The sequence below is a fragment of the Hypomesus nipponensis genome, chromosome 21 (assembly GCF_054491055.1).
Source record: "Hypomesus nipponensis isolate SF chromosome 21, ASM5449105v1, whole genome shotgun sequence".
In the NCBI taxonomy this organism is placed as follows: domain Eukaryota; kingdom Metazoa; phylum Chordata; class Actinopteri; order Osmeriformes; family Osmeridae; genus Hypomesus; species Hypomesus nipponensis.
This window is the reverse complement of record NC_140381.1, coordinates 4877148-4904683: the sequence shown is the minus strand read 5'-3', so window position 1 is coordinate 4904683 and position 27536 is coordinate 4877148. Positions and strand designations below refer to the sequence as shown.

The following is a 27536-nucleotide window of genomic DNA, read 5'->3' as shown; positions in this document are numbered from 1 at the left end:
AAGTGCCTTACCCAAGGACACAACGTCATTTTGCATGATTGGTAATCGAACCAGCAACCTTCTGATTACTAGCCCGATTCCCTAACCGCTCATCTGACACAAGGTAAAGGAACATAAGAGTCAACATATGCTGCCACTGTCTAGGTCCTCTAGGTCCTGCTCCTGTCTGTTGTCTAGGTCCTGCTCCTGTCTATTGTCTAGGTCCTGCTACTGTCTACTGTCTAGGTCCTGCTCCTGTCTATTGTCTAGGTCCTGCTACTGTCTACTGTCTATTGTCTAGGTCCTGCTCCTGTCTACTCTCTAGGTCCTGCTGCTGTCTACTGTCTATTGTCTAGGTCATGCTACTGTCTACTGTCTATTGTCTAGGTCCTGCTACTGTCTATTGTCTAGGTCCTGCTCCTGTCTATTGTCTAGGTCCTGCTACTGTCTACTGTCTATTGTCTAGGTCCTGCTACTGTCTACTGTCTACTGTCTAGGTCCTGCTCCTGTCTATTGTCTAGGTCCTGCTCCTGTTTACTGTCTATTGTCTAGGTCCTGCTCCTGTCTATTGTCTATTGTCTAGGTCCTGCTCCTGTCTACTGTCTAGGTCCTGCTACTGTCTACTGTCTATTGTCTAGGTCCTGCTACTGTCTACTGTCTATTGTCTAGGTCCTGCTACTGTCTACTGTCTATTGTCTAGGTCCTGCTACTGTCTACTGTCTATTTTCTAGGTCCTGCTCCTGTCTATTGTCTAGGTCCTGCTACTGTCTATTGTCTAGGTCCTGCTACTGTCTACTATCTAGGTCCTGCTCCTGTCTACTGTCTAGGTCCTGCTCCTGTCTACTATCTAGGTCCTGCTCCTGTCTAGCTCCTGCTCCTGTCTATTGTCTAGGTCCTGCTACTGTCTATTGTCTAGGTCCTGCTCCTGTCTATTGTCTAGGTACTGCTCCTGTCTACTGTCTAGGTCCTCTCGTTACGCACACTGAGGTCTCTTCCACCATGTTTCTGCTGACCACATACACTGCAATACCAAACCATGAGAAGGCCCTACAGAGACCTCCCTCTGCACTACACTTAGTCAAGTTGACGGTTCCTCTTGTATGACTTCCATTAACTTACCCCTGACCTAAACACAGGTTTAGCTTATCCCCTCTCGTTAATAATGATATTACCATGCTCTATCCACTCCCATATTGTACACATGATGAATGGGCAGTGGAAGATGCTAGCTAATTGGCTACAGCACCCATGTATCTTCTTATGACCACACCAGGAAATGAAATCTTTTGTTCTGATATTTCATGCAGTGGAAGCACAAGAGCCATGTGTGGCATGGTTTAGCCCTGTGAGAAATCCATGACTTAAAAGCCTAGTTCTTGGTGTGAAAGACACATTACTTTAAGTATCTCGACACCTCCACAGATAAATAGGACACACAATAACACACTTTGCCCACCAGACGTTGAAATGCTTCCCCCGATAAATGTCATGGCTGCTAAAGAAATGCCACTCCTGCCCTTTACAGGAGTCAATCGTGTTGTATAGCATCTCACCATGGAAATGAACAATATGTTAACATATCGCATGCATTCAGACTCACCACGAAAGACATCCCTTTGCACAGCAATCATAAAGACTGTGAAAAATGCAGAGGATATCTGTGTGCACACATTGACAGTAATGGACAGTCTACCAATCATGAATGTCTATAAATTCCACATCATATTTACATTACATTTACATTCAGTCATTTAGCAGACTCTCTTATCCAAAGCGATTTATGGTAAGTACAGGGACATTCCTCCGAGGCAAGTACGGTGAAGTGCCTTGCCCAAGGACACAACGTCAGGACACAGATATTTCGACTAAACGTAATATTTCATTTGGATTTCTGATTTTAACCCCTCTTCCTTCAACTGCATCAACATGCATGTGTATTCAGTTGGCATTAGGGGACAATCCAGACTCTGTGATTTACGAGTAGGAGGGCGTGTACTTACAACGATCAAATCAGAGTAATTAGTTTGCTTTCAAATTCAAACATTGAACAATTCTTTCTTCTTTTTTTTTTAAGTGAGACACAAAATCCATGATTTCCCCAGGGTTGAGGTTAGACCCAAGAACCCCAGATTAAAGGGCTCAAGGTGAAAAAACAGCAGGAAAAAAATGGTGGTTTGTGTCGGATGAGAGGGCTGTTTCAGAACACATCAGCCAAACCCCAACAAATTATGTTTGGTAATTATTACCATCTAAAACATGAAAGGGATATTTGGGTGCCTCATTGTTGTGAGAATGAATTTACCTTGAGATAACCTCGCTGAGCATTACTTTGATTCTTAGCCCTTGATAGATTTAGAGTATGGATCTGATTTGCACTTGAATTAATTGCCTTTTTTTGGTGTGTGTGGGGGTGGTGGGGGGTTGTCAAAGGAGATAACAGTTCAAGTTGTTGCAGTCGTCTACTTGTTTACATTTCAAAGACATTCTGTGCAGGTCTTGCATGTTTTGGTAGGTGAAAAGGTGTACAGAATGGCAAATTATAAATTATTGCGAATCAGTTGAGCAGTTCACATCCAACACTATAATCAGTTGAGTCTGAGTGTCGGTCCGGATTTGCATCAGCAAATGGCGAGGCAAAGCGCATCTAATTATCCCGGCGAGCTATCGCGAGGCCAGACGCCATCCAGCAACCACGCACACCTCCAGACGAGTCAGGTAAGAATTATATAACTCACTATCCGTTAGCTACCAAAATAATGTTTTTCTTCACGCCACATGCAATGTTTCTAAGTATTTGACCGAGAGAATCTTGGGGATAGCTAGTTCAACGTTAAAACCTTCTCTCGAGAGGGTTGAGAGTGTATTGACGTTAAACTAGCTATCTGCGAGCAATTTACTTACTGGTTGGCAAACATAACGTTTTGCAGCGTTAGCAGAGAGTAGCGTACATGTTTAATAATTTAATTTGACAATTTTAACAATAAAAAAAAAGTCGAAGGCCGATTACTCGTTTTTAGGGCAGGTGTCTAACGTTAACAAGTTAGCAGCCCTGCCATGTGTGGGGATAAATGGAGAGCTGGTTGCAACAGGTTGTTTGGTGATAATTTGGTCGCACCAAAGATGTGTTGCAACACTGCATAACTGAGTCGTTGCATTTCTAATACTGACTGTACCGTATAGCAGTGTACCATTGTCGTCCATATAACGTCAACAACCGAGCAGGACATGCGGTGTGGGGGTACGGATACAGGGAGAGAATTTGCTGTGAAACACATTATTTGGTCGCACAAAAAAACATTTTGCTGTGCCGCACTACGTAGTGCATTAGGTTGTGTGATTTAAGTTGTTTGTTGTTCCATGTTGGTGGTGGTTGTTGTTGTCGTTATAGACACAACACAAACGACTAGCATCCATCTGCCTGCCTGACGTTTTCTGATTCTGAGAATGGACAGTTAGGATGAGGCCGGAGAAAAGTTGATACAGCAGAAGTGCTATTTTATTCAATTATATAGGTTCAAAAGAATATGACTTGAGAGTAGGCTACACGCAAAAAAGTAGTTAGGAGTGGTGGAAATTCCCCCATCCCCCCCTCCTTTTTGCTTTGGGTGTCCGCGCCATTTCAAAGGAGATTAATAACAGAGACTGTTATGCCCCATAAGGCCGTTTCAGCAACCATCTTTTTGCTCAGTGTCAGTTGAAAATATTAAATAGAGGAAATAAATCTCTCTACTGTCTAGATGACGTCTGATCCAGTACGGATTAGGATTTAATAAAACAACTACAAAAGAAATCCAAATATGAATGTTAAGACCTTATCATTTTTATTGCATTAAGCATGATTCTACATGAAATATGTATGTAACTTTGATCACCCACCCCCAGATTAATCCCTCAAAATCTATTTGTCCCATTCTAACAATATCACTATCTGATCACACTGTAATTATTATATAGATATATAAATTAAATGCTTTCAACTCAGCTTTTCTCAGAAGCTGTGATGGTAAAATACACTTCCACGTGTGACTTGTCTCCTCTGGGTGGGAAGTTAATGGAGCGTGACGTGCCAGCTCGAGGTACTCAGGCAAATATGAAAATCAATAAAGTTTTTAGAGCGATACATAAATTGTATTGCAAGGACCCACTAGCACTAATCAGAATTCCACAGTGATGTCATGAGAGAGCCTGAGCATTAAGAAGATAGAGATGACCATTAAATCTCTAATGAAGTCACTTAAATTGCTGGATAACAAAACAAAGTATTACAATTGTGGAAACTGTAGAGTTATTTTTCCTTTAAAACCTGTAATTTGTAAGTTTGTTTTCATGTTCCTTTTCTTCTTGTTATTTTTTTTTCTATGTCGTTTTACTGTCGTATGTTTTTTTTTTTATGTGCTACTACTGTTTACCTCATTCTTTTGTATACTGTAATTGCTAAATATACAATTTTTTTACTTATATATATATATATATATATATATATATATATATATATATATATTATAATTTTTTTCTTAAGATACAGAGATGACCCTAAATGGCTTACGGTGGCTAAATTGTAAACTATTGACACAAGTTGCAGTGCATTACACAGGGAGCAGATTTTTTTGACACAACCAAATTAATGAACATAAATCTGAGTCCTGGGTTATCCAGCTGTCTGGTTTGTGTCAGAGATGCCGTGATTCAGAAAGGTGTTAAGCCTGAGGGGTAAAACAGGATGACTAGCAATCAAACAGGAAAGGAATTTAGATCATGACGTGCAGTGAACCTCAGGAGAGTGTTCGGTCTTCCCTCCAATCGCATGGAAATGAGCGTTCACTCTGCATAATTGTGATTTGAGATTCATTCACGCGTGTAAAAAAAGAAAAGAAGGTAGAACAAGGTTTAAAAATAGCTCAGAAAGAACACAAATAAATCAGCTACATGTAGCGTGTTGCTTTATCGTTGCTGTAAAAACGCATCACTGAGATCTCATCTGACTCTGGTATCATCACGGCTTTTAAACTGCCAAAGAGACGGGTTACAACTTTGCTGTAAATACGATAGGACGGTAATTGGCGCACCGTTTTGTCGCCCTGTGAATTATTCATCGCCAGGAAGAGAAGTTCGTTCTTGGGCTGCTGCTGCTTCTAAAGTTGCGGCTCCAGACCTACCCCGTCTTAAATGGTCCGAAGAGAGATTCATCATTTCTTCTCTTTGGCTGTCAGATCAGGAATATATTAGTGAGTGTGAGGATCAGCTTGGGAGATAAACACCATATTTATAATGCCCAGGGAGAGATGATGGCAGCTGATAATTTGCTCTCTTGATGTCCGACCCGACGCTGACTGTGGTTGGCGGCGTGATGGATGTTTACGAAAGCTATCAGGAGAGAACAGCGGCCTGCAAATGAGTAACGGTCGTCAGAGACGAGAGGACTTGGTGTTTAGGAGGTGTCGCTCGCTAGCTCACCCCCAAGATCTCCACATATTGCCAACATTTCAGTGTCTTGTGCAAAGTGTGTGATTGTGTGTCCTGTTTCTGTGTGGAGGTGTCGCGCTACTTAAAGTAATGTCTTTCACACCAAGAACTAGGTTCAACCCCAACATCTCCACATATTGAACAGGAAACCCTCCTAAGAGGAAAGAGACAGGAGGAGAGAGGTGGCTGGGAAGGGAAGCTGCTGAGTCAGCTAGGTCTTGTCTTATTAACACTGTCCCCCATCGAGGATGGTTTGTACGAAAGGGAGAGAGTACTCTGTTGAAGGATTAACAACATGATCTGCCAATACAACCCTAACCTTTCACTGTCTGATGGGAATAGCTCAGTGTTATATACTGCTTTGGACTGCAGATCAAGAGCTCCCAGGTTCAGATCCCCCCCCTTACACGTCGGTTTGAATAAATGCACCTGCAGAAATACGATTCTTGCTGTAGTACAAGAGGCCTAGCCGGCATCGCCAGACCAGTTCGCTAATGCGTATTAGTTTGAAACCTCTCAGATCCGTGTTCGATTTCCAGAGGGTGTTATCAACAGGTGCGCTAGAGCACAGATTAGGGCGATTCTAAGGGCTCTGGTCAGACCAGGGGCCCACCCATATTTCCTGTATGATTTGAGATTTTAAGGGTCTGGAGTACAAGCCAGGGGCCCCAGGCACCTTGCTCATTGGCAGTCACTACAAATGCTGACTGTTAACAGGAAAGCTGACCCTACCCATGACAAACCTACCAAACACAGGACACACTAACCTTAACCCCAAATTAAACTTTCCTCTTTATTGTTGAAGTAAATTGACACATTTTAAAAGCTTTAGTCTCAGTTGGTTATACACTAGGATGTACAACCTTAGGTAAATGTAGAACATTTAACAGTACCAGTCATTCCACTCATCTCACACAAGGCTTTTGTAAAATTATTTCTTAGATTTTAATCTTTCGTTATTTGCCTTTTTATCAAAGCCTTTTGATCTAAAACTTTGCTTTAGTATTGACAAACAAGAAAACTCTTTACTAGTCCTCTGTTCATTATATATATTTTATTTTATTCTTAGAGATATTTAACCTTGGAACGTTGCTTCATTCTGTGCATTCATTTAATGGATGTAAACAGGCGAACCTTGCTTTTCACATCGTCCTTTGCCCAAGGCTGTGGCTGAACATTTCACATCGGATGTGGCTGACCTTAAAAAAATTCATTAAGTGGATGTTTTTTAAGCAGACAATCTATAATCAGCATAAAAAGTCCTCAAACATATATCATATAGGTCTATTAATCAAGTATTTACAAAAGAATGCTGGGTTAGAAACATTATGTGAGACTTGAATGAGAGTGTGTCTGTGTGGAAGTCTCCTGGCTCCTACATAGTTAACTTTGTCAGGCTCGCATTGGACACGGATGCCCCAGTAGCTCAGCAGTTATGAATGGAAATCACTTTGCTCTGTCAATCATGACGGCATTTGTTTGTTCCCAGGTTTTTCCTCTGCGATGATTTACAGTTGCAGGGCATTAAAAATGACCAGTCACATAAATCATACAGTGGCGTGATGAAAACTCTCCATTAATACTGTAAGTTGCAATTCACGCTGATAAGACCCATGTTTATGCCTGTGTCTGCTGTAGTACACAGACTGTCTTCAGCTCCCCCTCTGCGCGCACACACACACTCACACACACACTGCAGTGCAAAACATGCAGAAATAAAAGTGTGCATGTTCATGTGTTGGTATGCATGTCTGTGAGTTTTAAGAGCATGTGTATCAGTGTATCCCTTAAATATCCCCATTTCAGTGGCACTAAACTATGTTTAATCCATGCTGCTAGCCAAAACTCAAAAAGGCATGTATTCTGTGCTCACCCCCCCCCCCCCCCCCCCTTTTCTATTTTTGCTGATGTGAGACATGACTTCCTGGCGCCCCTCCTACAACATTAATTAATACTACACCTTGTGATAGATGACCCCGCCATGAGCTATCTACCTCCCATTCATCACCCCATCGTGGGTGGAAGATGGGACTCAAAACTCTTTCCTTTCTCCGCTCCCCCCTCCTCTGTTTTCCTGTCTGACACGAAACAAGCGTGGTGTTCATCTAACCACTAAAGGCAAGCAGTGTTTTTATTTTTTTTTTATTTTTTACAAAGTACACGTTGGGACAAACCGTACCGATTGGCCGTTTGATCCTTCCAATGGGCTGATGATTGATTAAATCTCTGTTAAGCGGTAAAGAATGCTTTGTTTATGGATGATGCATTGAGTTGTGATGAATTTGTTATGTTTGCTCTGGGACGAATGATCATCAATAAGCGTTGAAAACCTCATCACATTAAAAGACATTGATGTAAAACAAAATGTTGTTGTGCCGTTGTTTTACACTGTATTAATTCTATAATGCCGCATTGCAGTACCTCATCATGTGAAATGTCATTACAGTAGCCACACTAGGTGCACTGTCATTTAGCTGCTAGTGGTACTCTGCAGAGCACCAAGTAGAGTCGGATGGCTGAGCGGTGAGGGAGTCGGGCTAGTAATCAGAAGGTTAAGGTTCGACCGGATCGATTCCCTGCCGTGCCAAATGACATTGTGTCCTTGGGCAAGCCACTTCACTCTACTTGCCTCAGGGGGAATGTCCCTCTACTTATTGTAAGTTGCTCTGGATAAGAGCGTCTGCTAAATGACTCAAAATGTAAATGTAAAATGTAAGTATTTGTGGAATTTTGCTTTTTTTTTTGCATTTTCACACATATTGCAATGTTTTAATTTAACAGAAACTTTTATCCAAAGTTTGATCATGTTTCAATGGCGTTAAGTCTAGAATCCCATCTGCGCACGTCTCCGTAAATAAGTCTGAAGATGCATCTCTTCCAAAAGACCCCCGACTGATGCCATGTCAGTCACTCTCAAACATCCAACTGTCACTGTCACTCACATCCAGCCGACGCCGCATGGCGCCCCGGCTAGACGAACAATGAGTTTGGGATTAACTCAGATGGAACAAACACAACGTGTGATAATTAACGCATATTGACAATATGTATTTATATACTCTGACTCATTTGGTGTTCCCGCCGACAATCTGTCTCTCAGAGATTCTCAAATAGCCCTGAAATTGCTCTATAGCCTGTGGCTGTGCCATGTCTTTGCAGCCCCCGTTTTTGTTATTTTTGTTAAGTTTCATTATCAACCTCGCTCCGTAATTGTCAACTACTTACAATTTACAAGATCTAAGAACAAAACAACCAATCTAGTTAATCCGCCATGTTCTCTGTGCTTCACCTACCAAAGCCATTTCTCCCAGACCTGCCCTGCTCAGGAGGAAAGGTGACAGATCTGTTTAACAGTGTTGGGACGTAGCCACCGCTTCAATGACAACTGACCTCAAGGAAAATGAAGTTGGGCCTTTTAATTACAGGGCTGGGATGCCGCCTCTAATGATTATCTGCTCGCACTGCCAATCTGATACAGATTGAGTTCGCCCCTGAGACCACAGAGGGGGCGGGGGCGGGGGGGGGGGGGGGGGGTGATGCATCTGTCTTCCGTGTGCGTTTCCAGACGGCGACCGGACACCACCCTGACTCGAGAAGAAACGCGTTCTCTGTGCCGACAATCTCAGTTGAATGTGTGGGGGGGACATGGTTATGGTGATTAAGATGTGTGATTCTCAGCTTTGTTTTTTTGTTCCCGTCCTGCTCCCAAGACGCATCACTTATCTTCTGATCTAATTATAATCGTCAGTTTATTCATTGGCGTTTGTATTGGACTGTTACTTGTTAGCAGTATTGCTAGTTTCAAGTTGAAGTTATACTAGAACCTTTTATCATACATTTGAGTTAGTCTACAGAGGAGAATCGCAAACCCAGGACCTACTTGGTGTGGTCTTGCACTGTGTCACGTGATGACAGTATAAAAACAACACTGCTCGTTTCGAGGATTTTCTCTCACTAGCTACACCCCCAACACACACACAAAAATGTAAAAGGCGTCATTTTGAAAATGCAAAATCTATTATTCTGTGATTCAGGCACTGTTCATTCCTGAGGGAATGTTCATTCATCTCTTCTCTACCTTTAATGTCTGTATCGGGAAAAAAATGATACAAATTAGATTGTACGTTGGCCCATATTGACATCAATTCGTTTTGTGATATATGCAAGAACTAAAACCTATGATGGCGCATATTAATTGGTAGTAATTACTAATCCCTAGCACTGTAGAAAATTCTTTCGGGCAATTTGGTAGACTGAAATGGTAATTAGGTTCGCCTCTTAATGATTGAGCTAAACTGTGGATTAGTTGGCTAGCATTCATTGTACTGTGTCGGTGTTTCTACTTTGGAATGGCTCACTGCTATTGGTGCAGGAGTCGTATCACATGCATGACGAAACACATCAGAGGAATGACAGGAATGGTTTTCAGAAAAAGTGTGTTCCTGTGGTCCCGTCACTTCAGGAACGGTCGCCTGGTTAAAAGACTTGCGAAGCTCCAAACGCCCCTTCAGAATGACACCCCCCGTTGACAGGTACAGTCTGATCTTTCACTTGAAATGTGGGTTGAATCGTGGGCGTTTGTTCAGAACCAATCCTCGGACGAACCAGAGGAACCTCGTCCAATTAGACCGCTTCTGCTCTGGAGCCCTCCGTCTTCCCAGCCAATTAACACATCTGTCTCCCCTCATCTGAGACCAGTCTTTTAATTGGGACAAAGAATTGGAAGACGTTACCTGATGTTATACCTCTTGACTGCAACCGGCGACGTCCCCTCCTCCATTCTAAGCCGTCATTGTCAGAACGGCAGCCAGTCACGTACAGTAAGCCATGTAGGGTGACATGCTGCACTGTATACTACAGTATATTCTTAGACGTCAGGGCTATAGCTGGAAGTTTGTCCGTCTCAGGCACGTACGCGGGCCCTGCATGGATGACCTTGTGTGTCACTCACGGCCATTTCACGCATCCTGCATGGTAGTTCTGCTGAGTACCCTGTGATCTTCCAGTGTTCACCTACCAGAAAGCAGTTCTTCCCCCATCCCACTTGCCCCAACAGTATCACCCCAGGAGAAGCAAGGCGAAGCACATCAATAAATACAAATAACGATTCACATCTGAGGCAGTGAAATGTAGCACATTGTTGCCATTTTATGTTGCCCAGCTCCTGACTTTGTGTGCCAGCGCTCGGTCTCTCAAAACCCTTCATGATATGGAATTGATTTCCCAGAGAGAGAGAGATAATTAGTCTCTGTCGCGCTGTGGAAGGAATGTGCAAATGGGCTGTTAGTTTCCTCCTCTCAGTTACAGTGTGTCCTTTCTCCCTCCTGACTCACTGTCAACTGGTGAAAGGGAAGTTAGACACGAACAACATGATAACCCTCCAACCGCCGTCGCCACCTCTACTACCATACTCCTCCCGGTTCTCGTCTAACTCACTGCAGTTACTCAGCCATTAAAAACACAGAAACACCTTGATTAGAGAGAAGGAGATCAAGGGAGGGAGGAAAGAAGCAAGAGGAAGAGGGTATAAAAAGAACATTTAAACACTTGGGAAGAGCCAAGAGATTGATTACAGCTTTGTGAAGTCAAGGAAAAAAAACGTTGACTTGAAGAAAAACCACTCGAGTCTTAATGTGCTGTTGGTTTATTCATTAAGTCGTTACAAGTGCCATGGGGGTCACTGAATTTACATATCCCCAAACCCACCCATGGGACATGTTTAACACTGAGATGCAGCTACCAGAAGGCCAGGTCCACATGCCAGTGAGGACCTAGGATGCAACCTCTCCCTTTTCGAAACTACACGTGCAACAGGAGACCCTCCCGGATGGAGTCTCTTGCTTCACGCCATTCAAACTCATGATGCCCGGGTACCTGGGGACACAAGCTCTTCACACCCCTCAACTGCCAAACCTGACTACATTCCTCCAGTTTTAAACGGATGCTCCTGGAAACCCTCATAAGTCAGCGGCGTGCTGGGATTGTCAAGCACGACCAATTCCCCATTAAATAAATTGTTGGATGGGCTTTGTCAGAACGCCAGCTCTGGTGACGGTGTATGGCTGTCGAGGTGGTGTGCTTGACAGATGGGCCTGCTTGATATCAGCCCAAGTGCTTATTCCCAGCATATGAACCAGGCCTTGTATCACTGATGCATCAGATGTAGAAAGACGTGCTTCGTGATTAGGAAGCGAAATTCCAGGTATCCAGGTAGAGAGTGGTTCTGTCTCTCTCCCTCTCTCCCTCTATTGAACTTGCACCACCTGTTATCAATCCTTTTGAAATGCCGAAGTGTCTCTGCTCCTCTTGGATGTGAAGCATGCATGCTGTGTCGTTTCATTCACATCCTGGAAAGCCAACAAGTGATGCCATTGTGTGTCAAACCAATATATATTTATATATCACAATATCATTAACTGATGTGTAATGCCCAGAGATGATGGGTTGGACTGAGTAACATGAAAGAACCACATGGTTCCAATACAGGATCTTCTATATTGACCATGACCACAGGCTAGAAGCAAACAGATATCATTAACATTCAGCACCAAGAAACTTAATGGTAGATGCAAGTTCCTCAGTTTAAAAAAAATCTGGCAGAAAGTATTTATCATAAGTGGGTAGAAATGCAGATTGGTTGTATTTTCTTCTGTTCTCAATGTTAAATGTGTGTGCTTGCTGTGAGAAGGGTCCAGCTGCACAAACGTATCATTATTATACTTATTTGCGGCCGCAGAATACAAAAATAATGGCGGTCGAAATATCGTTTGAAAAACTCAATGCTGCTTGAATACTCGACCAATCAGAAATTTTCAGCGAAGCAAGGTCCATCCCAAAGGTTCCTGTATTTTGGAAAGTACTACTCGTGGAATGGGAAATCAATAGTTCCTGCTTTTTTTTGTCCCCGGGACTCAATTCAGTTCCTAGTTCCTGCAGTGGAAATGCATCTATTGGTGAACGTGAGAAAGAGACCTCTTTACACGGGATGCGAAACAGGTGTGCTGAATGCATATCGCTGGCTTGTAGCAGTTTTTAATTTGAGTCGGCACCAACTGTTGGATTTTGCAGCTCCTCTGTACCTATCTGGCAAGGAGGCTCATGTTAAATCTGTCTGGAAGGGATTGGAGCCAACCAGGGCGAACCACGCTGCTCCCTGCGTGCTGACAGACTCAGCCTAATTCACCTGCTGTCACAGAAAATAGTACGGGCTCACCTATGCTGACTTGACTCAGAACAATACCCAACTGTAGGGTTGTGGCATGGGGAGATGGAATGCACTGGCAAAACATGTTGTTCCTTTTACTTTGAACGTATCACTGAAGACTTTGTGTCATTGCATATCATTTTAATAAATGCAGGCCTTGGAGTCAGTAATTGATCAAAGTTGCTTATTGTTAATACGTTTCGGACTGTTTTAATTGTGCAGCGGGAGAGACGGAGATTTAAACAAAACCATGTGCACAGTGGCACCTAGAGGTCCCGAGGAGAAGTGCATGTAGAGAAGGTGAGGTTGGGTAAGTGGGATGTCCAGAGACTGCATAGAACATCTTCACCAGAGTTATAGCAGCAACCCTTAAGTGTGTTGTTGGGCTTATAATGGATAAGAGCGTCTGCTAAACGACTAAATGTACGAGGTAAACCAGTTTTTTTTTCCTTTGCCTGTTTGGCAATACCAGAAAGTATGAACAACCGCAACAGCGTTTGACAGTTACTAACTGTCTACTATCTTGTTTTTTTCCTAACAATTATGATCTGACCTGATCAAGCTTCGTCTCCTCCTGTGTCATTCACATCAACTGTAAAGCGCCTCTCTCTTTTTCATTTATGTTCCATGTCTCTCTCTCGTTTTTCATTTACTCTCCATGTCTCTCTCTCGCCGGTGCTTTTCTCACAGAGGTCATTGTAGCGCTGAGGTGGTTTACGCGCACTGTCAGGGTGGGATAATTGCTGCAGATGTGACTCTAACCAGGCATGTAATCTCCGCAGGAACCACTGTCTTGTGTGTGTGTGTGTGTGTGCGCGCGCGTACACACGTTTCCCCGCTCTACATCGCGTGTGGCCCACTGCACAGCGGTTGGTCCCGGCCCACTTACTGCTCGTGAGATGAAAGGCATAGGCTGTCGCAAACTTGTTCCTTTTGACTCGTTTTGCGGTAACTCTCTACTCCTGTAGTTTGTATTTAACAAACGGTACCAGGCAAAGTTGACACCTAAATAGGATTGAATGCACGCGTGATCCTCTCAGATGCTGCGCAGCCCTACTCTTATGTTCTGAGTGTGGTCAGAGACAGGGGGGGGAAAAGACTGTGATTAACTGCAACTGTGAGGCCCTAAGGCTCTCTCTGCCCAGCGCCGACTGTAGACTACAGGTACATTTCAGAAGCTGTACTGTAGAACCTTAGTTATGGCCTGTCAGGTGGTGTGTGAAGTGTGGCTGTGGAGACTCATCTGGAAGGTTCCGATTTTTACTGGCAGTGCCAGATAGATCTACATCTCCCCCTGTTGAGGAAAAATCTGATTGCAGCCTCCGGCCAGTGAGATATAGAAACTATGGAGGTGTTGGGTCATTAGAAAGACCTTGTTTTTTTTCTTCCCAGGCCTGGAATTGAGCAAGGCAAGGTAGGTTTTGAAAAGGACCCCTCTATCTAAAGCTGTTCACACAAAAACACCTGCCTCGGCCCATGGCTTGATTTCTGAGTGGGCGTTGTTAACAGCAGTATAAGCTACATTTATTATTTCACAAAAGCCTCTATGCCTGTTTGAAATGTCAAAACAAAAAACAGCTAATTTGATGGGAAAGATCCCCAAATTAATCTTTGCCAGGAGTAGGAACGTTTTTAATTTACTTTTGCCCACAGATTCCTCCCTAAGGGCGATCAGATAGCATTACTGTGTGTCACTCAGTTTAGTTTGAGCCTCTTTTTATGAGACATTCATTGGCTCAATTAATTAACTTGTTTTAATATCTTCCTTTCTCAGGCGATGAACTGAGCTCCGGTAATTGTGTCTATTAAAGCATTCAAATAATTAAAAAAAAGTATTAAAGAAATCTTGTAGAACAGCTTGAATGACAATGACTTTGCGCCTTATCTAAAACGGATTCAATAAGTGCGTCAACCCCAAACCAAGCCATCCACACAGTCGTTTGACAACAACAGCCTTGTGTTTACAATTCAGAGATCATTGTGTATAGGTTAAATACCTTGTATGTAATATACCTTGATCTTGAGCAGAACATGTCACTGAGACGGTTTCTGAGTTTTCTGAATGATGTTAATGAATGGAATCCTGCTTGTCTCAAACTGTGTTGGTGTTGGCAAAGCACGTCACGTCTTTATCGGAAACAAAGCATGGCACAATGAAATGCCTTATGACTGTCTCCTGGTTTTCTATGAATAGTGTGAGCACAATTTCGTTTAATAACAGGCTTATAACAATAAAAATTTTGGCGGAATTATGAGTTTATCAGGCACTACACAAGCCCCTTTTCTGCATTCTGAAGCCTGATGACTACTGAACCCGGGGCTTATTGGAGTTCAGTTTTAACTTCACAGCTGTTTGTTTCTTCAGAAGGCTTTGGAGGAGAGAAGTATTAAGATAAGCTACGAGTTTAATGGGCTGGTGTGTTAATGATCTGGGTTGAATGTAAGGTGTGTGTGTGTGTGTGTGTGTGTTTCTGCGTGTGTGTGCGAGTTAAAGTGGGTCATTATTCGCCGTGATGTTTGTTCATCATTATATAAAACATGCAAGCATGGCATCTCAGACTGTGCCAGTGTCAACACAGCAACCATCAATCTTACTTTATCACAAACATATGGAGCCAGTCATCAGTGTATCTTGTACACTGTTCAAGCCACATACTGATATTCTGCAACAAGGGAATTTATTGTTCAAAGATTCAGCCGTATTTTTTGTCAGGTCCCATTTGTCGTATAGTTAGTGGACAAACTGTATTTTTGGTAACAACAAAATACTAATTTCAGCTGCATGGTTCATTTTTAAAAGGGTGTGTGTTAAGGCTGTAAGAACTAAACCGTAATCAGCAGAATGCAAATGACTGGTTTGATTGTTGCTTATGCTGCACTTCTATATCAAAGACTGCGATCAATTTTGTGGCCTTGTCTGTTGAGGTGTGTGTGTGTGTGTGTGGGGGGATGTATTCTTGCATTCCCAGGGATATCATTTCCGTTTGTGCGTGCGTTCAAACATGTATAAATCAGCACCGTCTCAAATCTAAAAGGGTGTGTCTTATTGCACACACAGGACATTCCCACTTGTGCTCTCCCTGCTCTGCATCAGAAGGTTATCATGGGCCCCGCCTGCCTTCACAGAGCACCCCGCCCCTCTGGGACTGCCCCTTTAATCAAATAATGAATGCTGGAGCGTGTAAAATCGCAAGGAAAGTGACATTCCCTTCACTGCCCTCTACGCCTCCTTCTCTCCCTTTCTCGGGGGAGAGAAAGTCACCATGTGTTCGGGATGTGAGTCAGCGAGAGGCTCCATCATGTGGAGTTGATGAAGAGAATGTGTGGCTTGTTAGATAGTTAGCCTTTAGCGCTGAAGTAACTCTGCAGACCAGACAGGGGTGTCCTTTTCAGGGAGTCGTTCCAGGAAGCTGCTGGATAGCTCGGCGGGCATAAGTAGTAGATTAGCTTCCCATCACAGTGATCTTCTGTGGAGGAGGGGGGTGGGGGGGTAGGGGACGTACGTGTTTTTGTGGTGCATGCTGGATAGTGACTCAGGGCTTTTTCACTCACAGTGAAAAGGCATTCTTCAACACACACACAAGCTCATAAACTGTTCTAATTGGTCAAACCTCTACCCCATAATATCAGGACTTTGGGATGATTGCTAGCTTTTTACTGGTACTCTTCACTTTGTAGCTGCTGTTTGTGGGTCCGGTCACGTGTGTTTGTTATCAATGCCGTTCCAGTTTATGGCCTGTGATGGGGGCAGCGAGCCCATGATGAGGTGCTCAAGGGTTAGGATGTGAGCAACGTGGGGACGAGACTTCATCACAACAAACACACCCTCACTTCAAGCTGATTTGCTGTTTGTGTTTGAGTACAAGTAGGCTGTGTTGTCATGGTGCTCTGAGCTGTTGTCCAGCACTCCAGACAATATTAATGTAAAATCTTAATTACAAAAAATTCTTCAAAGTATTCTTTCTGTAATTTATGAACTATGTTAAATTACATTCAAATTAACAGCAAATACCACTAACTATTTACTTTAACTATCTAACTTTTTGTTATATAACTTTTTTTTTTACCAAGTATTATACAACCACACTTGGATTACTGACTAATGTACAACCATAAATGACACAACCCCCCCCCCCCTCTCCCCCGACACACGTTCAGGGCTGTCCTCCCTCTGTCCTTCCCTCTTAGCTGTTTCTCTCTGTGAGCAATTAGATGTAAGTCAAGTTCCTTCGGTGCAAGGCGACCTGTCATTAAGCCTGGGATTTAACTTGATGTGACATCATGGACCATGGTCGCCGGCGTTAGTCATCCGAGTGTGGGTCTGGGGAGGGTGGAGGTCTCGCAGAGGAACAGCCTTGTTGTATTCAATGTTAATGTGCCAAGCTCAGGTTTGGAAAATCGTTTTTTGGAATTTGTAAATCGCTAGAAGTTTGAATCGCGATTCATATGTGAATTACTTTGTATTTATTTTTTCACCCCTACTGCTGACAGCAAACACGAGTTTGAAAAACTGGAACTTCACTTGATAACAAGGCATGTAACCAACATGCTCTAGTTAGCCTGTTTACCTCAACAATGCTTAGACCAATCTGTCTTTCCCCCTCTGTGTCTCTCTCTCTCTCTCTCTCTCTCTCTGTCTCTGTCTCTCTCTCTCTCTCTCTCTCTCTCTCTCTCTCTCTCTCTCTCTCTCTGTCTCTCTCTCTCTCTGTCTCTCTCTCTCTCCCCGAGTCTCCTTCACACCAATTCTGGAGTAGTACCAGCCTAACTTGGCGGCAGGTCCTTGGAGGGGGAAAAGGGGGGAGGGAGAGGAGGAGCGCTGTGTAGTCAGTTACCTTGAGATGTCAGCTGTGCCAACCCCCCTCTTCCCCCCCCCCCCCCTTCGGGGTAATCTCCTGCCTCCCCTGGGCGTGCGAGCATGGGCTGACTAAGAGAGATTAGGCAGTCCCTCCAGTAAGGCCTCCTCTGACTCGTCCTCTGCACCGCTGTCACGCGTCACTAACCAGCGTCGCTAACCAACACATGGAAGCTGTTCAACCGCCGCTTTGTCCAGGACGGCAGTGAAACGGGGACTTCAAACGGGTGGGACAAAACGACCGGACCCTTCACCTTCAGGGTCTGTCCATCACGTTCTTCATGAACAACGTCTACATGACTCGAAGCCTTTTGCGCGGTTACAATTGGAAAGTCCTTGCACAGCCCACGCACCGCTATCTTGTTCATCATCATCATCATAGCCATGTTTCTCTGGTCCCTGAAAGCTTTAGTAGGTTCCATGAGCTATCCCTAATTATTTGTAGGCCATCATATGCCCCATAATCTCTTAGTAAACCATATATGATACACCAAGGGAAAGGTCTGCGGTCCAGTAGGAAGTAAATTAGGAGGAGGACTGCTTCACATTATAACCGGTCCACACTCATGCATTTAGATTGTCGTCTTGAGGATTACTTGAGTTAAACAAAATAGAGACTCATTTGAAGGATTTTCTTTATAGGTTGAATATTACTCCTGCTAATACATAGTATTTCTTTACAAATATTGTAAGAAAATGAAAACACATATCGTTAACATAGACGTTCCATTTAATAAATATGATTGTAAATGCATAAAACAATTACACAGCACAGTTGAGGTCAAACAAAAACATTGTACACCTTAACGTCTGTTTGTATATAAAAGCTTTACAGTATAATAAAACTCTTCTTGTTTCTCTACAAAAATAATCTACCTAATTTTACATGGGGAAAGAGTCACCTAGCTAGTCTGTAGTGGTTTAGTCAGCCTTCTCAACTTGGCTTCTGTGATAGTCACACTCAGACCTAGGTCAAATACCAGAATCAAGTACTTTTAACAGTATTTGAAAATAGGGTTTGACCCAGGTTTGATCACAGTATGTCCCTAACATGTAGGTCAGAGTTCCCTCTCATTATCGTTCGCTCACAGAAAGTTCCACCTGACAACTTCTTGCTGCTGTTTTTTTTATTAAGCTGAGGAATCCAAAGGCAGAAGGTGCTTCGATTTAAGAGAAGAGATAGAGGTTTCTAACAACCAACTGACCCAGGATCTGATTGAGTGAATACCCTTATAGTTATGATTAAGAAGCAATAGTACTGGTTTATCAGATTTTAGATCAGTGGTTGTAGGGTTACCTCTACCTCAAGGTAACTTCAACCAGGTAGGGTCAGGTGGCATCTTTCTGACGTAAGTATTGCCCATAGGTGCTGCTGCCTTTACCGTGTAGACGACTGTCTGGGCCAAAATTAGATACAAGGAGCCACGAAACAAACATGGGGCAAAACCTGTCTTTGTACTTTTTCTGAAAAAGACTTGTGTAGGAAAAGACAAATTTATGTTCAAGTAATCCGCCTGTAGTTTTCTGTAAGATGTGTTGTTTTATATAATACAAAATGGTTTTCCATCATACCCATTGAGCTCATGAAATCAAAGTCATCATACTGTACTACTGAAGATGAAACTCATGTATTCTGGTTTAAATCATCAAAACATACAAAAGGAATTAAATGTTAAATGAAAGCAGGTCTGTTGATTAAAAAAACGTAGGTCACACATGCAGTCTCCAATTTACAAGTTTAATTTCCAAACCTGGGCTAGCCTAACTAGTTCAAACAAATATCAAAGATAAATCGTCAAGTTTACAATCATATGGTTTAAGACAGCAATGCAACATGATAGGGCAGGGATTCATCCATAAGGGAATTAGTATATCAATACCAATTCATTTATGTAGGTATCAGTTCCACAATTGTTCTATTAGTAACTGTTAATTTAGTTTCTTTTGGCATCATATGCGCGTTGTCCCTCATTTATCATAATTTATCATAATTTACATTGTGTGTACAGCATATTCTAAACAGTTCGTCCATATTGTTTGTGTTAACCTTTTTCTTTTAACACTAACTACAGTATCACCCGAATAACTGGGACAGATTCCCTCCAAAGACTCTAACCTCTAGACCAGTCTAACATTCACGTCTGTCAGATGGTCTACATGAGGTGGACAGCCTTTCCAGTTCTCCTCAGAAACAAGGTAGCCATCCATGTGCCGTACCGTCTCTCTCTACTTCTCTTGGTTCTTCACAAGAGGGGCTAATGAGCTAGCGAGTGTGGAGGCCAAGGACATTAGCCTAAATGCGTCACCAACCTTAGCCAGCCTTTAGCTTGACTGGCCACACTAATCAGGAATTCAACTTCTATGTCTCTACGGTTTTCAGAATACCAAGACACTTTGCGTAAAAAAAAATATATATATTTCTGTGTTTCGCATTCAATAGTGTCTCAAATAATTTCAGGTGTAATCTGTAATCTTGTAAACTTTTATATATTAGACACTTCTTGCTTTTAGAAGTTACTTGTAGAGGGCATGATTGGAGTCAAAGTTAAGACTGAGACTGAGACAATGTCAACTTTTTAAATGAAATGTCTTAACATGTCTGTCCAGTCAAATCCAGTGTATATTTGAAGATGAAGGACTTGAAATAACAACTGGGTATATCTTATAGTTTGGTTTTATGGTACTGTGCAGCACAACATTTCAAAAATGACCTACCAGGCTACAACATAGGAACAAAATATAATCTAAATAGTTATTCTTTTGTTTAAAACATCAATATTATACAGCTCAACAAAACTGTCAGAATCCATAAACGACAACCCCTGTATGTATTATTATTATTATTAGCGTACTGGATTGAAAGCACAATAAAACATAACCTCCGTCTATAGAAAATGTTTTGTGCCATTAACAGCTTTCAATGAGACGACAAACGTAAGCGAATGGCCATATCAAGGATTTATAAAGTGTTTTCTGTTTTGTTTACGGTTTATTATTAAAATACACATGATCTGACATTACTGATTTATAAAATAAATGGGATTTGTATCTTTAAGATCTACCTCAGAGTATACTCTCTGGAATGAACAGGGCACTACTGTTGTAAACAACAGAGTATAACAAAAGGATGTTGAATGCTTATACTGGAAACCTACAACTGCAGACAGGCAGAGCTGGGTGGCTGTTTTATTTCAATGTTCTGAATGATCACAAATTTAGAGAAATTCGAGTTGATATATGCAAGGCGAGAGGTGAATTCATTCATCCCCCGTCAGGCAAAAAATAGTCTTGGTCTGAAGGATGGTGATTTCATACTAGCTTCGAATGCCTGCAAGTCTCTTGATACACGCTCGCCCTCCTCGCTCTCCTGCTCCACCCAGATGCGTTTAGTGGGTTTCGTTTTGCCCTCAAGCAAACCAAAAAGTATTCTTCCTTTTCGTTCATGCTGGCTTTTCTCTTATGTAGTTGAATTTATATAAATAAACATAATAAAAAGGACTTATTAGATGGATGTTCAGTATATGTAAAAAAAAACCTGTACACAGTTTCTTCTGGTTTTCACAGAGCACAGTTAAGTGTCAGCAAGGTCCAACATGCACAGGTATAAAGCTCAAAACCATTGCGTCCAGAAAAATGGTAGAAAATCCATGACACCTCTGGATTGTTGTTTCGTGTCTGAAGTTTTAAACGTTGATGTATGTGGGGAGTTCCGTCGAAAATTTGACATGTGCGTGAGGCTTAATACATCCTTAAAAGGAAAGAGAGAGAGAGAGAGAGAGTTAAATTGTAACCATTACATTCATAATTAGTCAGTCAGTAGACCGTTGAGTGAACAATCAGAAGTGTCGAAAAGATGCAAAAAAAAAACTACCTTTGAGAAGGGGGGGGGGAGTTATAGCAAAGTATAACAGAATTCAAGTACAAGAAATGGTTTGAAATGAAAGCAGGAAGAGTTGAATGAAAAAAAGGAACAAAGTAATGCATGAATAGATGGTTCTCTGTAGTCACCGATGGGCCGTGTACTAAGCTCGGTGTCCAGAAACACCGATGAAGTAGCCACGTCTCTCGGGGAGTTCGGGGCGACCTCCGTCGGACTCGCTGGACTGATCATTTCTTGTTCTTTTTCGTTCTGCATTTGCGCATAGACGTTGAGGCCTGGGATCTTCCTTGAGGAAAGATTTACAATGAGACGGGGAGGTAAAGAACAAAAACCAGCAAATAAAGAGAGAGAGTGGGATGTTCGCCCGGGGATGGAAACGGAAAAGCCTATAGTACGATTTGTTTCCATTCCCTGTTTGTATATCGCTTGAAATATTGCTTCACGGTGAATTCTGTTTAAAGTCAAAATAGTATCTTGGATGCAGTAGTTTTAATATTGCTTCCAAATAGATAGATATTTGTCTCTCTCTCTTTATTTTCTCGTGATCTTGTCTCATTGACCCCCGCTGCCCTTTTCTGACCAAACCAGCACCTTGGGTGAACAGAGAACATTTAACATTTCATAAAGGTCAACTAGCCAAGCTCAAAGGGCTAAATATTGATAATGCCTGAGGCTTGACTGACATTTCATTTTTTCCCAGAATGCCCTGACAAATAATTCTAAGAATGTCTGCAGTTAGAATTGTGAGAAAGGCCAAATTCCCTCTTGACAGGGTGTAGGCTACAGGCAAACGTTAAGGCAGTTTTGCTGTTGTAAAACCTGCCAGGAACTTCCATGCATAGTTATAAACCTCAGCTCTTTGCTCAATTGGTGTATAACATCTTTGAACTCTGCCATTTCATAAACACTGTACCTTTTGAATTTGTAGACGACAAATACAGCTAAACCCACAACCACCACCGATAGCAGCATTAGCATGGCTGAGCCGCTGTGGTTCTCGCTGGTGTCCACTAGGGGAGCTGCAGAGATGGGAGACAAGAGTCACAAAGAACTGTATACACGGCGACTGACACCTGTTCAATGAACCAAGCAGGTAGCCATCCACACAACCACAGTCATGCACTTAGAAGCCGGGCTTTCAGGTTAACGTTGATGCCTTGTTATTCGTTCATTCAAATGTGAAAAAATACATTTTTTGGGTGGAATACAGTGTTATAGTATTGACTTCTCTTACTCGTTAGCTTATAAGCCCCTTAGGACTGTAGCAGCATCCCCAATAGGAACAGGCACACATACTTGTAACGATGCTCACTCTCTGAATGTCTCTGTGTAGCTATGGTGGGGAGCCAATCACACACAGGGTTGGGGTCGTTAGTTACTGGGGCAACATAAAAAAAAAGAACACCTGACTCACTCTTTCTACATGACTCTGTACCTGTCAGCTGACTCAATTGTTATGTCCCAATAATCTGGAGTAGTAGAGCTAGAAAACTGAAACTAAGTAGAAGAATCCGGTTCTGAGCAGGACTTACCTGCTGACAGGTGAGCTGCGTACACAGTGACCTGGACCCCCGGTCGCAGGGTGAACTGAACCAGGTTCTGATTGAGGGCGCTGAGCAAGACCTCAGACAGCTGTGAGGGGAGGATACAAAGACAACGTCTTTAACGTACCTGCTTTCATTAAGATCTCAACGTGACGCTGACAGCAAGCGCTAGCTATGTGTGCCGCTTGTCACTTTTCATCTTTTAGTCTTGCTGACAGTCCTCTTCCGGCGCTTTTGATCATGGCACTCGGCGGCTATGGCCCGACGAAACCTCGGCTGAAGCAGCTCGTCCTACAAGAGCCCCGCTTAAAGGGAAATACAGTGTCCGTGACGAGGGGAGATCAGATGGGGTTCCATCCAGCTGTGTCTACATGATGCATGGGGCTGAAACCTTCCTTTTAGAGACGGCTTTTCAGAAAGGCGAGTAACCTTCTACCTCTGGGAACATGCTACTTTGACGTAAATCAAGCGAATCACCCTGACCGGAAGGTAAACCGTAAAAAATTGCCAGGATGAGCTTTATCTGGCTGGACCATAACCTGACCAAAGGGTATATTGGGCTGACACATACAGTTTATACTGAAATATTTTCCGTCAATTGAACATTTTCCTCAGTTATAATCTTGATTGTTATTATACAATATAACTTGTAACTTACTCACAATATAATACAATCAGGGTCCACTCCAAAGCAGGAGTCATGAAGCGGTCAGGAGATAAAAACCCCACCGCAGCTACACAAGTCCCCCTTGTACACCCCATACAATCCATTTCATTTTATTTGCGAGGCTTCGTTAATCTCATTTGCCAAATTAATTGGGATACAAGTAATTTCTCTAGTCCTTCTTCCCCTACCTCCTTGTTTCATATGAGTTTAAAATTAGACCACGATTTGAATAATTACTTTTTCTGCCTGTGTATCAGGGTCAGTAAATCTATTATACGTTGTAATAAGCGGTCCAAACATTACGCTTTCAAGATGCCAACCTTGAATGAAGATTTATCGTCAAACTCTTTGTAAGGGAGGGTTTTTCCTGAGCAATCGGGAAGGTTTGAAAGAAACTAATGAAGGGAGGAAAATCTATTTAATTTCCTCCCTGTTCTTTTCCCCGTTTCTGCTTCCCATGAGAAGCACATCTGATTTTATTACAGTTCATTCATTATCTGTTCTATGAGGCTCCAAGCTAATGCGGCCCATCTTGATAAGGCTGTGATTTAGTGGCCTGATCAGACCTGACACATTCTTTGTCTGGAATTATAGTCCTATAAAAACCCACTGCCGAACCCCCATCCCAGGTTTTAAAGGAAGTTTAAGTCATCACTGATGATTACTTCTGAAAGCTTGTCACATGTATTGTACAGACGAGTCTGGTTGAAATTCGTCCAGTGTGCTCTGGAACTATCATGCCTATGTCTTGGTGGAACAACACTGACCTCTACTGGCAGGGAGAGGCCATTTCATTCCTAACACTTGCAGAGCGGTAAGTTCAAGGACAGAGCTACCACGGAAACACTACCTTCTCTTTCATAATCGTTGTTTGCCAATCCCTCAACCATCCCATTGTATCGATCTACGCTTCAGTGGTCCACTGGACACAACAATGGATGTTCCTTCACCTGGTCTAAGTGAGCAGAGCTCTTCTCTGGCTTTCCCTCTGTGACTTCCTTGTCTGGCAGGAGGAAGAACTCTGCTGCCGTGGGCAACCCTGGGAGGACTGTGACGAGCAGCCTGTCTTCCCTGATCCCAGAAGCCTGGAGGGAAGAAGAAGAGAAGGAGGAAGAGACGGGGGAAGAGAAACTTGACATCATTAAAAAGTGCATTTGCAAAACACCAAGAATTCTCTCGTATCAGTCAGAACAGGTAGAGATGTTCATCAAGAGCCGTCGAACGATACACCCATTCAGATTACAGTCTGATTACCCTACTCGAGACGTTTCGTGGCAGCATTATGTGACCTCATAAAAAAACGAGAGAGATTTATCCTTCGTGTCAAGGATGTTTCGATCAAATAAAGCATGACCTTAGGTCACTCCACAATAGTAAATTTCAAACCACATTCAGAAATATAGCCTACAGTATCTACAGGCATGCCATGAGTAAACATGACGAAGAGGCCTTCCGACCCCGGTACTTGTGTGACTTTCAGAGGGACCATCGCACCATCAAATCAGCACACCCCCACCTCCTCAGACAAACACCTTTTGCTGATTTATCCTTCGGTACATCTGTGCCAGCTGGATAATACCCCACAGAGATGACCCTGAACTCACAAACCATCTATTTCTGGGTTCAATGCAACCAACAAGACTGGTGGCCAAGCAATCATAATGTACTTGAAATGTTTATTTTTTTTGCCTTGTCGGTTCATGCTGTATGTCATAAAACTTCTAATTTATATCCATGGGATCTCTGAGTAGGTGTGGTAAGGAGACCCTTGAGTTTTAACCTTCCATACCTGCTGTGTTTGCCATGGTCGAAATAGCTGCAAGGGCTGTTAAGCAGCAGGGAGGTGGTCTATGACCTGGCATGTCAGGCAAATTCTCCAGCATGGAGCAGAGCCGAAACCATGGGAGGAGTGGGGCCTGTGAACGTAACTCGACTTGTTTTGCATCCGGCTCACCTGGACCATGGAGGCTTTGATGACCCTGCTCACATCCTGCCTCCACTCCGCCACGTCAGGGTTGTGCTCGTCCAGGTTGGACGAGAAGGCGAGGAGATGAGATTTGAAGTATTCTACAGAGACAGCGAGAACAGCATCTTGTTTAAACAGGCAGAAATTATTTTTACCTTTCAATGAGCTGGTCTTTTTATTTTTTTGAAAGGAATAAGATGTCAACAACGCGTGTTACGTTTCTATGTAAACAGGCAGACGCTTCTTTTAAAGACCTGTCGGTTTGTTTACACGGGTTTAAAAAACCCACGGTGGAGTACAGTAACAGTTTGTGTGTGTGTGTCACCGTGGACGGCGATGGTTTTCCTGTCCTGCAGTATGCTGTTCCCGGCGGACACCTGCACAGTGACAGTGTTGATGCCTTCCCTGGAGAACATGCATGGCACACTCCCCTCCAGGGTGATCACTGGCTGTGGATTCACAAAGACCGGGGGAACCGCGGAGGGGGGAAGAGAGAAACACAAAGAGAGGGAGAGGGAGGGAGGGAGGGGGAGAGAGAGGGAGGGAAGGGAAGAGAGGGAGGGGGAGAGAGAAACAAAGAGAGTGAGGGGGAAAGGGGGAGGGAGGGAGGGGGAGAGAGGGAGGGGGAGAGAGCGTTAGGAGTGTCCCAAGGGAGACCCTTATCAACCTGGTTAACATCTCACAGTCGTTATTTACACTACAGAGGTGTCAGCCAGGCAGCGACACACACACAACCCCACACACACACACACACCACACACACACACACACACGCACAGTGGTGATCATCATGGCTGTGTCGCATGGAGTTTGTCTGTGGAGGGTTGACTGGGTCACACACCCGCACATACAGTTCTACCTGTTAAAACATCTTCATTTACTTTTCAAATGGCGGGGGGGATGCTGATGTAAGATCAGTCTGTCTTGCTGGGGAAGATCTACCGTACTTCTGTTCATCCTAATCCACCGCCGTAGTGTTTTATACCCCCCAAGAAAAACTACAGCTTAGTAGTTTTAGTGGTAAGTGGTTTTTAGCCTGTTCTAAAAAGATTTCTCAGTATTCTGTTTTAGAACCATAGTAAACGGAGAAGCCTCCTGTTCAGGTCTAATGAGGAAATGAGTTCTTAACCGACTTTATTTCTAGTAAAAAGTGTTTTTGTTTTTCCCAGATGATGGTGTACCTCAGTGTTGTTTCCGAACCACCAGATGTATGTGACGGTTCCCACTTGGCTGGGCCACAGCACAGCAGTCAGGTTCACCTCCTTGTTCTTCACCGCAACGAAGGGGGCTGAGAGATGGATATACTCCAGAGGACCTGCTCACAACACACGCACAAACACGTCAGCCGACTCAAAAGCTCAAAGAAGTCACTGTTGAACGAAGACTGAATAAAACGCACAAATGCACACCCGTTTCACGGACGTTCGACTGAAAAAAAACAAGCACACCAAAAAACTGAACGTTGACCTAAATCCACTTAACAAAGTGCAGTGTGTGCCGTAGAATCACTCCTTCTCAAAATACTGTCAGTATATTTCCCCAGCAATGTCCTCCAGAAAAGGCAGAACTATACAAAAATACAAGTTGTGTTGGATGTGGCTCAGCTCAGGGGCGGTCGGCTGCCACCATCTGGGTGTTATTCCTCATCCCTGCCACTCCTGTCCCCACACGGCCCTCATTCACACAGCTGGCACATCCGATTGACAGATTGGAGAACCTTCGTGCTCCCCTGATCAATAAGTCAGCTCTGTTACATCTGTCAAGCCTCAATACACCAAGGGGGTGGTGAGCTAACACACACTCGCTTGCACGTACACACACACACACACACACACACAGCTCAGTACACAGCTCAGTCACACTGGAGGCAGGAGTGACTTCCATGTTAGGTAGGGAAGGGCTCTAGCCTGAAGGGGAGTGGGACTTGAGTGGAATCCTAATCGGAGTCAGTCTCTAGCATTCTGTGTTAACTCGGTTTGTT

General features: G+C 43.3%; 1 protein-coding gene and 1 long non-coding RNA gene across 2 annotated transcripts in view; one reads left to right on the top strand and one right to left on the bottom strand.

Annotated features, from left to right (window-relative positions):
* Positions 1 to 2605: 2605 nt before the first annotated feature.
* LOC146237568 (uncharacterized) lies at positions 2606 to 27120 on the top strand. Its single transcript, XR_014740538.1, has 3 exons — positions 2606 to 2694; positions 22307 to 22471; positions 26725 to 27120. It is a non-coding gene; the product is annotated as an uncharacterized LOC146237568 (long non-coding RNA).
* sorcs1 (sortilin-related VPS10 domain containing receptor 1) overlaps positions 18211 to 27536 on the bottom strand; it is an 89673-nt gene continuing 80347 nt past the window's right edge. The window contains exons 20-27 of the mRNA XM_084685000.1: positions 26737 to 26870; positions 25881 to 26004; positions 25544 to 25656; positions 24540 to 24674; positions 22911 to 23010; positions 22292 to 22397; positions 21507 to 21664; positions 18211 to 21246 (exon numbers count right to left, since the gene is read on the bottom strand). Of these exons, the coding sequence (XP_084541126.1) occupies positions 21182 to 21246; positions 21507 to 21664; positions 22292 to 22397; positions 22911 to 23010; positions 24540 to 24674; positions 25544 to 25656; positions 25881 to 26004; positions 26737 to 26870 (935 nt within the window). The 3' untranslated portion in view covers positions 18211 to 21181. The remainder of the gene's footprint in view (positions 21247 to 21506; positions 21665 to 22291; positions 22398 to 22910; positions 23011 to 24539; positions 24675 to 25543; positions 25657 to 25880; positions 26005 to 26736; positions 26871 to 27536) is intronic.